The following is a 16,117-nucleotide window of genomic DNA, read 5'->3' as shown; positions in this document are numbered from 1 at the left end:
GGATTTAGGGCTACACAAAGAAAAGATAACATTTTGGAATAGTTAGCTATTTACATGAGACATATTTACATTTTATATGAGAGTGAGTTTGCACCTATACGCGATTCGTTAACTTTTTGAGAATTGCCACAATTATTTCGAATCCAAAATGTGCAAAGCTCGCCCGCCGCAGTCCCGTTTCAGAAAATTTCAGCAGAAATTTTAGTAAAGTGACAAAAATCGCTAATCATCAAAGCTAGTCTGAAAGCCCCAGGTTCGAAATAAGAGTAAACAGACACCTTTGAGGCGCTGATTTCAACTTTGAGGCAGAACAGGCGATAACGACGTAATATTGACGCGGGTTTTTTGGTTAGCACCTTCCAATTTCGTATTAGGCCTCTGGGCGCCGTTATGTGTAAATATGGAGAAAGATTTCGTGAAGTTGGTTTTTATAGGTAAAAAGCTTTACGATTATCACAAACCTCACAATTTGTTTTGGACTACTAAGTATATATTTATAAGAAACGAAAGTTATTATCGACATTCCATTATTGTCTTGTTTACAGAACACAATCCTCATTTTAGAATAAGATGGATTTACGCCATATTTAAGTAGAACCCAAGTTTGTATTGGTAGATTATATACAACTTTTTCCATATACCAAAATTAGCGTAGTATATCAGTAATTTAAAAATTTGTTCTATCTATATTATTTAATTTTGAGATTTGTTGTACATAACAAATCTCAAAATTCTATTTTTGTGAATATTGATGATATTGTTATCCCATCAACCCATCAACCCATTATTGTCCCTCTGCTGGGCACGGGTCTCCTCTCAGAATGAGAAGGATTAGGCCATAGTCCACCGCGCTGGCCAGGAGCGTGTTGGTAGACTTCACATACCTTTGAGATATTGTTTTTAATAAATCTCTCAGGTATGCAGGTTTCCTCACGATGTTTTCCATTTCCATTCGATGTTTTAGGAAGTGATAATTAATTTATAATACGCACATAATTTCGAAAAATCAGAGGTGCGTGCCTGGGATTTGAACCTCAGACCTCTCGATCGAGAGGCCGAGTGTCTTAACCACTTGGCTACCACTGCCTATATTGATGGATATCTCATCTAAAGATGTTCCACTGAACTACACTAACGACATTTAAGTCACTAACTCGCTTAATCATAGTTTGGCTATCAAGAATCTCGATCTTAAAGTGAAACGATACAAGTGGCAGATGTTTAGCTGAGATCGGACGCTAGCGGAACTGATATGATGCCCAATAGAGTAGACGTTATGGCGTTGGAGACTACGAGACTATTTGAGTTTATAGAGGTCTTGGAGTCGAATCTCAGATACGAAGTATAATTTTTGAATGGTTTTCAAATTGGTCTTTGCATATAGTTTATTTAGTTGAAGAAAAACATCCAAAACAATATGTTTTATTCCTTTAGTGTTCTTTAGAAGTTCTCAAGATGGTTGTGGTCAAATATATAGAACTTTGGCCAAATCTGTTTCATTCTATAACAATAATACATGTGGCATTAAAATCTGTTAAAGATGAAATAATGACCAACCTCGGAAATAAATCTAACTTCACTATATTTTTTTCGGAACGTAGAATATTTCATATAACACAAGCCATTTTTATGTTCGTGTGTAATATACACGATGAATTTTTCAAATAGGCCTTCAGGACCAAATACGAAATTATAAGGATTACCGAAAAATGCTGAAAGGAGTTACGAGGCCAATTTTGATAAAAACTAAAACCGCATCATTAGGTTTTTAAAATATATTTTTCCCTAGCCGGGAATCGAACGAGTTCATTTTGAAAAAAATACACCCTCTATATTATTCCACTACCTGATAGACCAAATTCTGGGAAGTAATTTAATGTAACAAATTAAAGGAAAAGCCTCAATTTAAAGAAAATACATATTACACAAATACATTATACAAATACATATTACTTTATAGTTTCGGACTTGTCCCTGAAGGCCTTTTTGAAAAATTCACCCCGTATACTATACACGTACACAGTACAGACAGCACATAAAAAATCTGAATATATTTTTGATAAGACGAAAGCCCTTACCTTATCTCTCAGCATATCCCTGACCCTGGTAGCCTGGTGCCGGCTCCTGTGCAGCTCCAGCTGCAGCTCAAGGCAGCGCTCCTGCCAGTTCACGGACGCGAAGTCAGCGGCTGCCAGCTCGTACTCCAGGGGGTCCAGGCGAGAGGAGTGTGCTATTGGCCTGTGGGAATATGGGAATAGTTTTTGTTTTGAAAAGAGGCTCAAAAATATTAAGTTTAGCCTGCTAAATATTAAGTTTAGACTCAAAAATACTAAGTTTAGTCTGGCTCAGTTCAATCTTATTTCTTTTGAAACTTTTATGGTACATTCTAAGATTCGCTTGACTTTTTGTGCAATAGAAAAGAAAACGAGAATACTGTAAACATGATAGCAATATTTTGTATTTGGTTCATTTACATTTGCACTGACTAAAATCAGTGCGCTGATTAGAAAAAATGTATAAGTTGATGACTGAAACCGTGGATGTAGAACCACTGCAGATGAACCAGAAAGAGAGCCGACAAAAATATATATTTAATTGTGATACAAAACAAATGAAAATATTTACGACCCATGATTAAATTATTCCATGATTCTTGTTGACCATTTAATGTAATACAATCATTTAGACGACTAGAAGATTCTTTATAGAAATGTAGAAAATACATCGACCTACAACTCCAGTTAATTATAATGAGTTTTATGACATTCATGACCTGTTTGATTAGTACAAGATCATAAATGTTAATTAAAATATGCATTTAAATAAATAATTCCTTAATGAGGTTACAACACCGTATCGATATTCTAAAAATTCGAATAATTCTCATGAATAATGGCTCTATTGGAATTAATTTGCATCAAATATTTGTGGCAACGACTAGTTAGTAGGAATCGCTTATTCCGTTCAATGACTCGAGAAGAGGGCATCGCCTTAGGGTTCCGCACAATAAAACATAACATTAAAAAAGCCGTACATTACGAGTGAAAAAACAAATATATATAACTTGGTTTGAAGAGCGAAGGTAAACATCTTCCGACTCCGTTATACCAACTCAGTGATACCATGTGGAACATGGGTGTTAAAAAAATATAGTTTAAAAAACCAAAAAACCCGTTTTTATGATAAAATCATCTATAAAGTAGAAAATATTTTTTAATCTAGGAATCAATTCAGGAACGGTAAATAGTATTTTTTATAATATAGGAGTAGCAGACGAGCATGCAGTCCACCTGATGGTAAGTGGCTACTGCCGCCCATGGAAATCTGTAATCAACCCCAGATAAGATTAGACATTCCTACCTGAGGTCGATTACAGAAGCGCCGCTACCCCTGAGGACTAAGCTGGAACGCCTCAGAAAAGTCTGTCTCCACACACCACACCCTTCAAACCAGAACACAGCAGCGTCTAACACTGCTGTTATTAGGTAGAAATAGGTGTGGCGGTGGTGCCGTCGTAGTCGAACCACAAAGGGTTATACCACCTTCGAAAAGTATAATTGTGAAAAAAGCGTGAGGTGCTCCATTTATGCGTGGATTAGAACCCACGACCGCTGAATCGCGGAGATGACGTCAGCGAAGACCCGCGTCTTATCCCCCTTAGCTAGTTACACACAAACCCACAAACATACATACATACTGGTTAACCTAATAAAAACGTGTTAAAAATCTAGACCATGTAACGAAATATGGCACTTAATATATAACAATAACAAATAATATATAACAAATTGACAATAAAAATTAAATATGATAATTATGTTACGGAACCTATATATCGGGGCCGACAATAACAACACTAAGCAGTTTTTTACTTACATAAAAACGCAGTTGTAGGTGTTTTTATCTAATGTTGGATAAGTGTTAATAAAGCTTTGTTAGTTTAAAACTTGGCAAGTATTAATGAGCGTTAGAGTTGGGTGTTAATTGAATAAAATCACGAACGTAACTCGAAGTGCATGTTATTGTTGCTAGTCTGGAGGTATATTCAGTATCCGTCAACGAAGTTTCGGATGTTTCCGAAAGTTATCCGGTATCTATTCAACATAGGAACGAGATATTAAGATGAAACAACCGTTAACATTTTCGACAGGGATACAGCTCTATTTCTATATATATATTTTCTATATATATATATATATATATATATATATATATATATATATATATATATATTTATTTATTTATTTCTATCTATTTTTATATAGATAAAGAATAGATTACCATAAAGAATAGAGTACATATTTATTAAAAAAAATAAAACCGTTTAAAACAGACGGCCGATAAAGTTGCAAAGAGAAATATGTTGTTAATTTAATAAAAGTATTTAATTACTAACATCATTCAACATATTTTATTAATAGTCAAACAGAGAAAAAGACCAAATCAAAGTTCGGACTTAGTGTTTATAGAATAGACTACCAAGATTGAAAGTAGGTTAGTAACATCACATGCACTTGACATCAACCTACAACATAAGTGACTTGTTTGAGGGCAGGCACGACCGAAGAATTCGTTTAACCATAAATACCTTCCCTGACAATCGACATCAAGCAATGATATTCGAAGTCAGGAATTATATGTAATTTTTTTATTTGAATTTTGGTATAATATACAAATAATTAAGTAACGTATTAAGTAAAGCAGTGATAACCTAGTGGTTAAGAAACTCGGCCTCTCGAACAAGGGGTCCGAGGTTCAAATCCCAGGCACGCTACTCTGATTTATTCAAAGTTATGTGCGTAATTAATTAGCACTTGCTAAAGGGTGAAGGAAAACATCGTGAGGAAACCTGCATACCTACCTCAGAGTTTAAAAAAAAAAAGAAATCTCGAAGGTATGTGAAGCTACCAATACGCACTTGGCCAGCGCGGTGGACTATAGCCTGATCCTTCTCATTCTGAGAGGAGACCCGTGCCCTGCAGTAGGACAGTAATGGGTTGATGATGAAGTAACGTATAATTTAGTTATTAAAGTGTGTAGTATAGTAATATTTTTATTTATTTTAATATTATATTTATATTAATATTTTTTCATAAATTCGCAGGTTCATTTAAAAAGAAGATGTTTATAAATAGACCAGTGCCGAAGCCTTTAAAAATGGTAAAAAATGAAAAAAAATTACAATAGAATGAAACCCATTGGAAAAGGAGGGGAATATGATCAAAATGAAAGGAAAAATAAATTACGGTCGATCCGAGTTCGGGAAGTGGGAGGGGGTGAGTTTTTAAGGGTAAAAAATGGTTTATCTTGATTTCCGGCTAATCTACACGTCCTATGCGAAAAAGTTCAATGGCAAAGTTGTAGGTAATAAAAAGATCTACAACTTTTGTATTTGCAATTTTTTCACATAACCTCAAAATTTGGGTGAAAAATTCAAAAAACCAAGTTTTTGGTTTTTTATTTATATCTTTTTCAAAAAAATTTTTTTTTATACGAAATTTGGTGAAAACTTACCTTATTATGTCCCAAATACACTGTAATTTATTTGATTAAAAATATTTATTTTTTTCGCCTTATTTTCACTTAATATCAAAAAAGCATCCTAATTTTCAATCGAAAATTCTGACGTCAAAATATCAGCTTTTTTCAAAAAGTTTGGGGGCTTTTTGTTCGTTGAAATATCTACTTTCTGATGGTGTAAAAAAAATATACATTACTATAGGAAATGTTCTCAGAAAATGCAAAAAATTGAAAAAAACCCAAATTCGAAAATTTTATATCATTATGTACAATTTTGAGGTATTTATTAAAATTTACACTTTAATAACTGAAAAAACGTAAGATTTCATGTTTTATTGATAAATGAAAAAGTAGCAAATTAAAATATACTTCAATAATTAACAAACAAATAAGTTAATAAAGTTAATATTTAATAAGATATCTACAATATTTTGAAAAAGTTGTAGAATCTTATTTAAATAATATTTGTAGATGTCTATTTACTGCTGTTTTAAGATAATTTATATACCTGAGTGACCTTCGGTAAATTTTAGCCCATTGTAAGTTATTTCATAGAGAAGTGGGGACGGACCTAGGAGGGTCTGGGCCTTACTACAAACCTGCTATTTCGTAGCAGCTGTAAAAACCGTTAGCCAGTATTCGAGATACAGAGCAGTGTACAACATCGTTTTTAAAAATACACGTGCAGGCTCAGTTACTCTAAGTGAATTGTGAGAAATTTACTTTATTCAAAAAATCGTTTGGAATCTACATAGCAAGGTAAATACAATCTGTATTTTAATCTATATTAATCAACTTTAAAATAAAAATAGTAATATTTTCTTTCATAAATAATATGTTTAACATAACATAACCTAAAAAATTAAAATTGAATGATATTTTAGTACAAGAATAAAAAATAGTAATTTCGTTTATTTTATACAAACAAATTTAGTTATACTCATGATAAAACTTTGAGGGCATTATTAATTTAATTTTGTTTTTTCAGATTATCAGTATGGATGGATCTGTTTGTATAATGTGCAATAAGTCAGATGACAAGCAAGTGTATGAAATAAAAAAATCAGCTTTGAATCGTTTAGTGGAGTCTAGCAAGAAGAGAATCGACAATAAATACAATCGGGTTTTTTTCAATTTTTTGCATTTTCTGAGAACATTTCCTATAGTAATGTATATTTTTTTTACACCATCAGAAAGTAGATATTTCAACGAACAAAAAGCCCCCAAACTTTTTGAAAAAAGCTGATATTTTGACGTCAGAATTTTCGATTGAAAATTAGGGTGCTTTTTTGATATTAAGTGAAAATAAGGCGAAAAAATAAATATTTTTAATCAAATAAATTACAGTGTATTTGGGACATAATAAGGTAAGTTTTCACCAAATTTCGTAAAAAAAAAAATAATTTTTGAATAAGATATAAATAAAAAACCAAAAACTTGGTTTTTTGAATCTTTCACCCAAATTTTGAGGTAATGTGAAAAAATTGCAAATACAAAAGTTGTAGATCTTTTTATTACCTACAACTTTGCCATTGAACTTTTTCGCATAGGACGTGTAGATTAGCCGGAAATCAAGATAAACCATTTTTTACCCTTAAAACTCACCCCCTCCCACTTCCCGAACTCGGATCGACCGTAATTTATTTTTCCTTTCATTTTGATCATATTCCCCTCCTTTTCCAATGGGTTTCATTCTATTGTAATTTTATTTGGGTTCAAAAATTATCGACCCTGGTCTAAAATGACTTTAAATCTTTAAAAAGCTTTCATTTATTACTAGTTTACTCGCCACGCGTCGCTCGCCAATGGTGAAACAAATACCTTAATGTTACTACTACATTATTGTTGTGGTGTTGTAAGTCAGTCACGATTTACATTATAAACAAACTAATACAGTTTCTATCTATATTTACTTGAATAGCGCGTAGGCGTTGCACAAGGTTTCATTCTAGGTCTTGTTTTATTAGAACTAGCATTATATTGCTTGCTTAAGAACTTATACAAAAGATATATTTACGAAAATTTAAGATGCTTGCTCAGTTCAATATTATTTCTATTGGATTCATATAGTTCCTTGAAAGGTTCCCATCGGTACTTCACGGAAATATACAAAACACTTTTATAAATATAAACTGTGTACATTTCGAATCAATTTGACTACGTACCTACTTTTCTATTTTGCGGTAATACAAGATTTTTTTTATAAAATTTAAAATTATTTTCCTATAAACTTTGTCAAAAATTAAACAACGAAGAAATATTATGGTATTTCAGAATCATGAAGCATTTTCGGTAAATAACATGAAGCACTAATAGCCCTTCAAAATGCCGTCGACCGCAAGAGCATTACCCGTGCATTAATATCAGTCGCACTTCATTAATTTAAACACACCATATTTCACCATTGCGTACACGAAATTCGACGCTTATTTATTTTAAACGACACGACCACGATTCTACTTACGACCGGAATAGTCGTTGCTGTTAATTATTTTTTACTTCTATACTAAAGTAGAAAACGAGCATCCAGTCCACGTGATAGTAAGTGGCTTCATCCGCCCATAGTAGTACATCTGTAGTCCCAGATCTGTAATCCCAGATAGGATGAGATTCTTACCTGAGGTAGGTCTCAGATGGTCTTAGCTAGAATGACTCGGATAAGTATGTTCTCCTTGCCACACCCTTAAAGCAGAACACAGCAACGCTTAACACAATTGTTATTAGGTAGAAATAGGTGTGACGATGGTGCCTCCAAAGTCGAAGCACAAAGGGATTTAACCACCTTTAAATCAGCTGTCATTAAAGAAACTCAAGCATCGTAATTATAAAATTGCTTGGAAAATCTAGATCGCATTACACAATTCAACTCAACACGTAATTTCTCAATCAGTCGGCTGCGATTATCCAGAAATCTGATTTCCATCATTAATTCTCGATTACCGTCTGGAATGAGATTCATTATCGCGTAAAGTAGTAGAATAATGGCGTTGATTGGTTTCAATAAGCTCTGCGCCCATTCTATTCAGTAATGGTTTGATTGCATTAATGCAAAATTATTGCGTGAAATTATTTAGGAACTATTCGTGGTACCATTATTGCTGTATTCTGCTTTGAAGGATGTGATGTGATGGATCGGTGATGTGAGTATGTGACGTTTCAAATTAATCCTCAGAAGTGCACCTATGATGTGTGAACATATCTGGGATAGACTTTAGGTATCTGATCAGTTACAGTTACCAACACCTATTTTTAGCGAGAAGCAGTTCTTACGTTTCGGTGGAAGGAAGTGGGTGCCGGCTGACATGCGTCTCCTCACATCTTATCCTTCGGGAGTCGCAACGTACCTGTGATCGGCTTTAGAATGATTACAGGTGTCAATGGGCAAAGACCACTTATCACCAATAGACCAATCAGGCGGACATCATGCTTTCTTGCTACATCTTATTAAATCTATTCTACGCTATAATAATCACTTAACATCAAATTAACCACATTTAGGTATTGTTAGGTGGTAGTTATTTATTTTATTAGGAGTAGCCGACGAACATACAGTTCACCTGATGGTAAGTGGCTACTGCCGCCCATGGACATCTGTAATCAACCCCAGATAGGATTAGATATTCCTACCTGAGGTCGGCCACAGATACGCCGCTACCCCTGAGGACTAAGCTGGAACGCCTCGGAAAAGTCTGTCTCTCTTACCACACCCTTCAAACCGTAACACAGCAGCGCTTAACACTGCTGTTATTAGGTAGAAATAGGTGTGGCGCCGTTTGGTGCCGCCGGAGTCGAACCACAAAGGGTTCTACCATCTTCGGGGTGCAGGTGGTAGCGCCGTTAGGTTTAGCTTTTGTTAGATATAGAAAAATACTTAAATAATGTAGAGGGTATAATATAAAAATAGTGTATTCAGATGCAGCAGTTAAATATAATTGGATTTCGTAGTACAACGTAGCCAAGCCTGAACTTTTAAGTACGGCTAATCCTTATTAAGGATGTTTGTGCATTTGGATTACAGAGTTTTATTTTCAAAGTTAAAGTTTGTGCTAAAAGCCAGCAAAGCTTTTTCTTGTCAGTAAATATATTAAATAATCGAAAATCAAAGACACAATTCTTACCTACCACAAAATTTTACAATTAAGAAAGCTTAATCACTAAATAATTCTTACCGGGTGTTCTAACCACCCACAACACTACAAACTACATACAAACCCGACCCGCGTGGCGGAGCGGTCACCATGCCGGTCTGACGCGCAGAGGGGGTCCCGGGTTCGATCCCCGGTCAGACAGATTTCTAAATGATGAATTTAGATTTCTGTGTCTGGGTGTTTCTGTATTTGTGTCTGTGTGTGTCCATAGCGCCCACGATACAAGGAATCTTAGTGTGGGGCTGTGAGTGTAGAAAGCGTTAAAGCGTTTTTAAAACACTATTTAGATGTCTATGTATCTCGGTTTAAAACATGAAGATGAAGAGCCCTGTGACAGACGAACAGACAGGCCGACAGGCGAACGGACAGACAGTGAATGCTTAGAAACCCGTTAAGAGTTCAATTTTTACGTTTTGAGTACGGAACCCTAAAAAGTTCTCAGAGCTGTGTAAAGGTTACCAATCCAGACTTAACCAGCTTTGCCTCTTCTAATTCTAACTACCCTTGCCCAGCCATAGATTAGTAAAGATACTTCGTCGCCTTGAAATTGAATAAAGCCACAAACAGCTTATTAGTAAGTAATTGTAATTTTGATTTCTTGACAAATAAAAACATTTTTAGAGAAAATTTACGAATAAATAACGAATACTGCGTAATTTACATAATAAATAAATAATTATTTCAAATATTTTAGGGACATTTTAGCACGGAGACGTGGCAAAACTTTTTTACGCAACTATTTCAATTCTCAAAACTGGGTACATTTTCTTGTTAGGAGTGAGTAATCTTTACTAATCTATGTGCCCAGCAATGGAATAATATTGTGCCGATGGTGACAATGAATATGTATAAAATAAACAAAGACTTTTGTATTTTTGTTTTATGAATAAAATCCGCTGTCTACATATTGTATAAACCCGTCCAACCAGTGTATCTGGAGGTCTATTTAATAAAATCAATAAGCTTCACAATGACCACATTCCATTACTACTAATGGCTTAATTACATGAATGCATTAAACCGCTTTTATGCAGTCGATATCCTTAACACAATCATAATATAGCACAAAGCACTGTGTTGCAATATTGTGAACAATAGTCCATTTAATTCAATTTTGTGATCAAATAACCGTATAATTGCATAGAATTTGTTTGTAATGTATATTAGTAATTTATTAGTATAAATTACGAATACAATGTGCACATACATATATTACGTATTCGTTATTACAATTAATGTTTACAGGTGAAAAGTCATTGGTTATTAAAAATAGCTTTATACAAATTTAACAATCCATTTTAACGATATGCATTTAGTTATTAGTTTCAACTACATAATGTTCGCAAAATCTGTTAAGACTAAGATAATAAAGAAATTTGGTTTTATAACAATTGTAAAAAGTTAGAACACATGAGCTTATCAAATGTGTTTTGAATGTTAGTGTGAATCAATAACATACTTGACATGGCCGTAAATTAGATCTGTTTGACTAATGTAATGCCAGAAAGCGTATTTCATAAATCTTTTATTTATTCATCCTTCTTTACCCAAAAATCCAAAGCTTATCTGATACCTAGAACCACGCCCAATACTTATCAATTGAACTATCTACAACACAAAAGAACCTAAGCCTTCAGCTTACTACTGTATCCTTAGTATGAGTTTTTTCGTTTGCTCGAAAACGTTCACCGTTTATATATTCGCTCATATAAAATACATAACTAAATTAAGTTTCAAAAACGGAACTTTAACGATATCAAAATTAAATTTAAAATAAATGCATTCTAGTAAAATTAAATGTTGTTACAATTGACTATTCAGTGTTTTAAAACTCATAATGCGAAATTTTAGTGCCGATACGGTCCACGGGGGCACTGTATGAGCGAATACGTAAACGGTGAACATTTTCGATCAAACGTAAAAACTCATACTAACAGTACAGATAACAATCGACATATCGTATCCCTTGGACGGAAGACGTACAAAAGATAAAATAACAAGGACCCGATATTGTTGACGCTGTCTTTCCGCCGACCGATACATAATGTAATATCGAGAATTACATTTTCCATTAGTGGAATACGTTTTCATGGGTAAGGAACGACTCGTATCGTCGACGTGTCACTATGAACACAAACATATCAAGATACCATTGTTGAATATCGAGACCGATTTCAAAGTTTTGGGGTTATAGAAATAGGGCAACAGAAGTGTCCAAGGATCAATGTCTTATCAATAGATGGACTGTTTCACTGGTGGGCATTAATCCTAGGTTTGGAGTACACTTCAAGCATAGTTCACTACGCTAATCCTACGAGCTTTATGAACCCGTATTTGATGTTTTCATCGACCACGATAATCCTACCTGGAGTTGATTACAGATGTCCATGGTCCATGGGGTAGCCACTTACCTTCAGGTGGACTGCATGCTCGACTGCTACTCCTATGTTATAAAAAACCATGAGGCCTCCGAGATGGTTCAAATCTCTAATAATAATAATAACTATTTAAGCGATGGCTTCCTTTTCTGGATATAATATATAGACTTAGCCAGTAGCGGTAACCCATCCAACATCTGGCCGGGCCTGTCCTCGCATAACTTTTCAGATCAGTTGCTATCTACAAAAGTTGTGAGATCATTTAGTAGTTGAAAATACGCCATGTATAATAATTATACTAAAGCGATACTCGATAAAATGCTGATCGTAAGCAATGAAACAAGTACCTAAAATAGATCCTACCGCAAATATCAAATAATAAATATACGGTTCGTTGTAATTTTTTGCTAGCGGTCCGTAATGACATTACTGTAATGCGTTCCTAGTTGTTTGCGATTTCCCAAGTAGAAGCGAGTAAATTAAAAGTTATAGGAAAGTTACGTAACTTTGCATTGCTTTGCATTTTGCAACAGCATTTACTTTTACTTATACAATAAAAATCTGTAATACTAACAGAAAATAGTGAAAAATCACCTTTAGTACCACAATTTAGTACACAATGTTATTAGGTGTAGGGTAACACTATAGTAAGATTGGACATAACATTTATCTTCAGTTGCCTAAACTGGGCAAGAACCTGTAACATAGGCAACTGATGTCTCCCGGTGTGAATCTAATATACTATAACTATTTATGTTTCTTTGAATAATGAACTCTATGTACGAGTACAAAGTTACAGAAACAGTACAAGTAATCTCCTATTTGTGTTTCCTAAATGAAATATTAAGGCATGTCGTATTTACTTATCCTGAAACCCAAAACGGGACTCCGACATACTCTATTCATATATTATAACTTATAATCATCTAATCACTGGACAGGGTTCACCACGAAAATGCATGCAACATGAGTGAAAAACTCGGGTCGGTTTTCTCACAATGTTGTCTAAACCCTTCAATCTTAATATTATTATACCAGCACGAAATCCCAATTTTCGTACCACTCTACTCTTTACTCGATTATTACAGTTTGTATATTTAACACTATTAAACATCGTTTACAATTTTAACTCGTTCTATCATCGATAATCCAAATAATTCTTTCATTTGTAAGATGTGTGATTTCCAGTTTGAATACACAAACACTGACGCATTAGCTGTCATCCGATCAAACAAGTTTTTGAAGCGAAAACAGTAACTAAAACCGATAATATTTATCTTTGCATATCAAAACAGGTGGCTATTTTTGTAAATGACAGAATTTCTAAAACACATAAAAAGTGCAAATTATCTATAGAAGACAAACGTTAATTTGTCTTGAATGATTTGCATATTTTTATATTGACAGCAAACAAACTTGGAATCCCCCTAATGGTAAGTAGCCACTTCCGCCCACGAAGATTTGTGAGAGACAACATATAGAATAGGTTCGGCCTGAGGTCCATCAGAGATGCGTTAAAAACAATTTCCACCTATCTTTCCCCACTCTTCCACTATTTCTTTTACCACCCAAAACGCAATTTCCCCATTTAAATATTTCATTAACCATTTTCATTGTCCTTCCACTAATACAACGTACATACAACAAATAGATCAAATTGGGTAACCAAAAAGTCAAATTGGTAAGTCAAAATCTTCCTCAATAATAGCTAACCAAATACAAAAACATTTTTTTAAATCCGACTAGTCGTTCCACTTATTTACGAATCCAAACCAACAAAGAAACAAACTTTTTTGCTACATTATATTATAAAACCGTTAGTTAATTAATATTACATCATAATATATGTTAGCTCTTTAACGTCACGGTTTGGAAAGCAGAGCGTACGGTGATGCGCTAATTAGTGTCGAGCAATTTCCTCAATACGCATACATTAATAGGAGATACTTATGCATACCAAATGCATGTTATGCAATGCACAACGAATTAGCTAAGGGACGTAACACACGAGCGACAGTCAGGTTATACTGGAGCGACAGTTTATGTGACGACATAAATTGTCGCCAAAATTTAACCATAGTTGCAGATTAATATCAGCGACAATCCTTACGTCCACTGTTGCCACCTGTCGACAGTAATACTCGCCGATTGACATAGAATATCACCGCCTATCTTTAGCGACCGTTACCAACTGTCGTCAAGTGTCGCCACTTGTCGTCAGCGATATTCGCCGACTGTCTTCGAATGTCGCTGCCTTTCGTTAGCCACCGTCACCGACTGTCATTGATTGTCGCTAATTGTTGTCATCGCTGTCGCCAACTGTCGTCGTCGTCACTTCGTGTCGTTAGCAACAGACAAACGACTATGATCTCTGGCGACAAGCAGCCATAATCGAGGACGCTGCGACAATCGACGGCGATCATCGACATGAACAGTCGCTTGTTTGTAATCTCCCTAAGCCGTAATAATATCGCACGTGTGAAAATACAAAGCGAACCGTTATTATTCTATGAACGTTAATAGAGTTGATTTTAACCCGTCTCGTTCGTGTTAGAGATTATTACCGAGTTTCTTGGGAGGCGCGAAAAACTGGTAACACTTGATTGCGTCGGTTGAAGTCTGTGATAAATTACACCTCTGTTTACCAACTACTTGTCGATGTTTTTGCATTTGACGCGATTACAAGAGAAATGTCAACGAACATTAGGTATGTATTAAGAGAATATGGATGGTAAAATCTTGAATACTAATAAGCAGGGATTATTCGAGATTGGAGATATTTGCATATTTTATGTATTAACCTCCAAGTTCTGAGATTGAATAAAAAATCTACGTCATAAAATCTTGATCCTAGGAAGATTATCTAAATTTACGATTACTACGATACCATTTAACTTGATGAACTTACCCTAAATTAGCAAATGACCTTAATTTAGAAGACATTCAAATTTTCTTTTAATATTATCATAAGTACCTATATGAAAAAGGTTAAGTGTCATCTTACCTAGGCGGCGGCGGCGGTGGGTCCCTCGACCTACGCGGGGTAAGTCGAGGGCTGTTGGGCGTGCTCGCCGAGTGACCCGCCCCGCTGTGGTCAGTGAACCTCGACAGCGGGTCGAAGATCTGCGACAGCCGCCGCGATCTCTCCTCCGACATCTTCGACAAACACTACACAACACTAAACACAATCACATCACGACTCAACACTGTCACAGTAAAATCACCAATGACTATTTCGAACGGTCCGTACGATTCGAACCACGGGAGCGGTTGCCGCGCAGCGACGACAGATGGCGTTGCACGTTGCGGCGCGGGAATTGGCGCGCAAACGCCGCCGCCATGTTGCGCCGTCTGTTTTTCACGGTTTAATGTGCCTTTGCGCAGTCGCCGTATTTAGAACGCTGAAAAAGAAAATAAATACTATTAGTTCAAGTCGTGTTGAGATGGCTAATCGGAAAAGGTGAGTCAATTAGCTAGGCGCTAGGGACGTGCCTGAGCTCGTGTGAAAATGAGACGTCAACACGTAGTAATCACTCATGTAACGCATCGGCGACGCTATTCCGATTGTTGCTTTAAATTTATTAGCGTTGACGTAACTTCGTATTTCCTTTTCAATGTGTATCTCGTTAACCCAAAACTTCCAAGATAAAGAACGCAAAGAATACAGTTAAAGATAAAATTACTACAATTTACAATAAGGGTAATTTTATGAATGTTATCTATTTTGCATTCCATAATATTAAACCGTCATTCATCATTTTAAAGTCTAAATTAACTTCAAAATTCTAGAAAGTCTATTCAAGTAAGTTTTAGATGTACCACAATATGAGGTAAATTGGTTGTAAAGCGCCTGAATCGATAGCGAGCAGAGCCGGGTAATGCAATAAGTGGATAATAACGCAACAAGTACGTAATCCGCTTACTGTTATATTCTTTAGTACTATGACCATGGGTTGCAGTAATCCTATTGAACACTATTCATAGGTCGCCAGTTTAAACTTGCTATTATGCGTCATATAATCGCTCGTATGAAATGTTCGCAAATATTTTTCAAATGCTAAAAGTTTAAAG

At 35.1% G+C, this 16,117-nt stretch overlaps 1 protein-coding gene across 1 annotated transcript in view; it reads right to left on the bottom strand.

Moving 5' to 3' along the window:
* The window catches only part of LOC140749247 (uncharacterized protein CG43867), a 444,846-nt gene that overhangs the window by 307,543 nt on the left and 121,186 nt on the right, over positions 1 to 16,117 (bottom strand). The window contains exons 3-4 of the mRNA XM_073082324.1: positions 15,051 to 15,447; positions 2,079 to 2,238 (exon numbers count right to left, since the gene is read on the bottom strand). Coding sequence (XP_072938425.1) covers positions 2,079 to 2,238; positions 15,051 to 15,202 — 312 coding nt within the window. The 5' untranslated portion in view covers positions 15,203 to 15,447. The remainder of the gene's footprint in view (positions 1 to 2,078; positions 2,239 to 15,050; positions 15,448 to 16,117) is intronic.

This window comes from Epargyreus clarus, unplaced genomic scaffold (genome assembly GCF_041222505.1).
Source record: "Epargyreus clarus isolate Ecla_fem2 unplaced genomic scaffold, WU_Ecla_fem_2.2 ptg000001l, whole genome shotgun sequence".
Classification (NCBI taxonomy): Eukaryota; Metazoa; Arthropoda; class Insecta; order Lepidoptera; family Hesperiidae; genus Epargyreus; species Epargyreus clarus.
The sequence above is the reverse complement of the archived record's forward strand: the minus strand, read 5'-3'. Positions and strand labels throughout refer to the sequence as shown.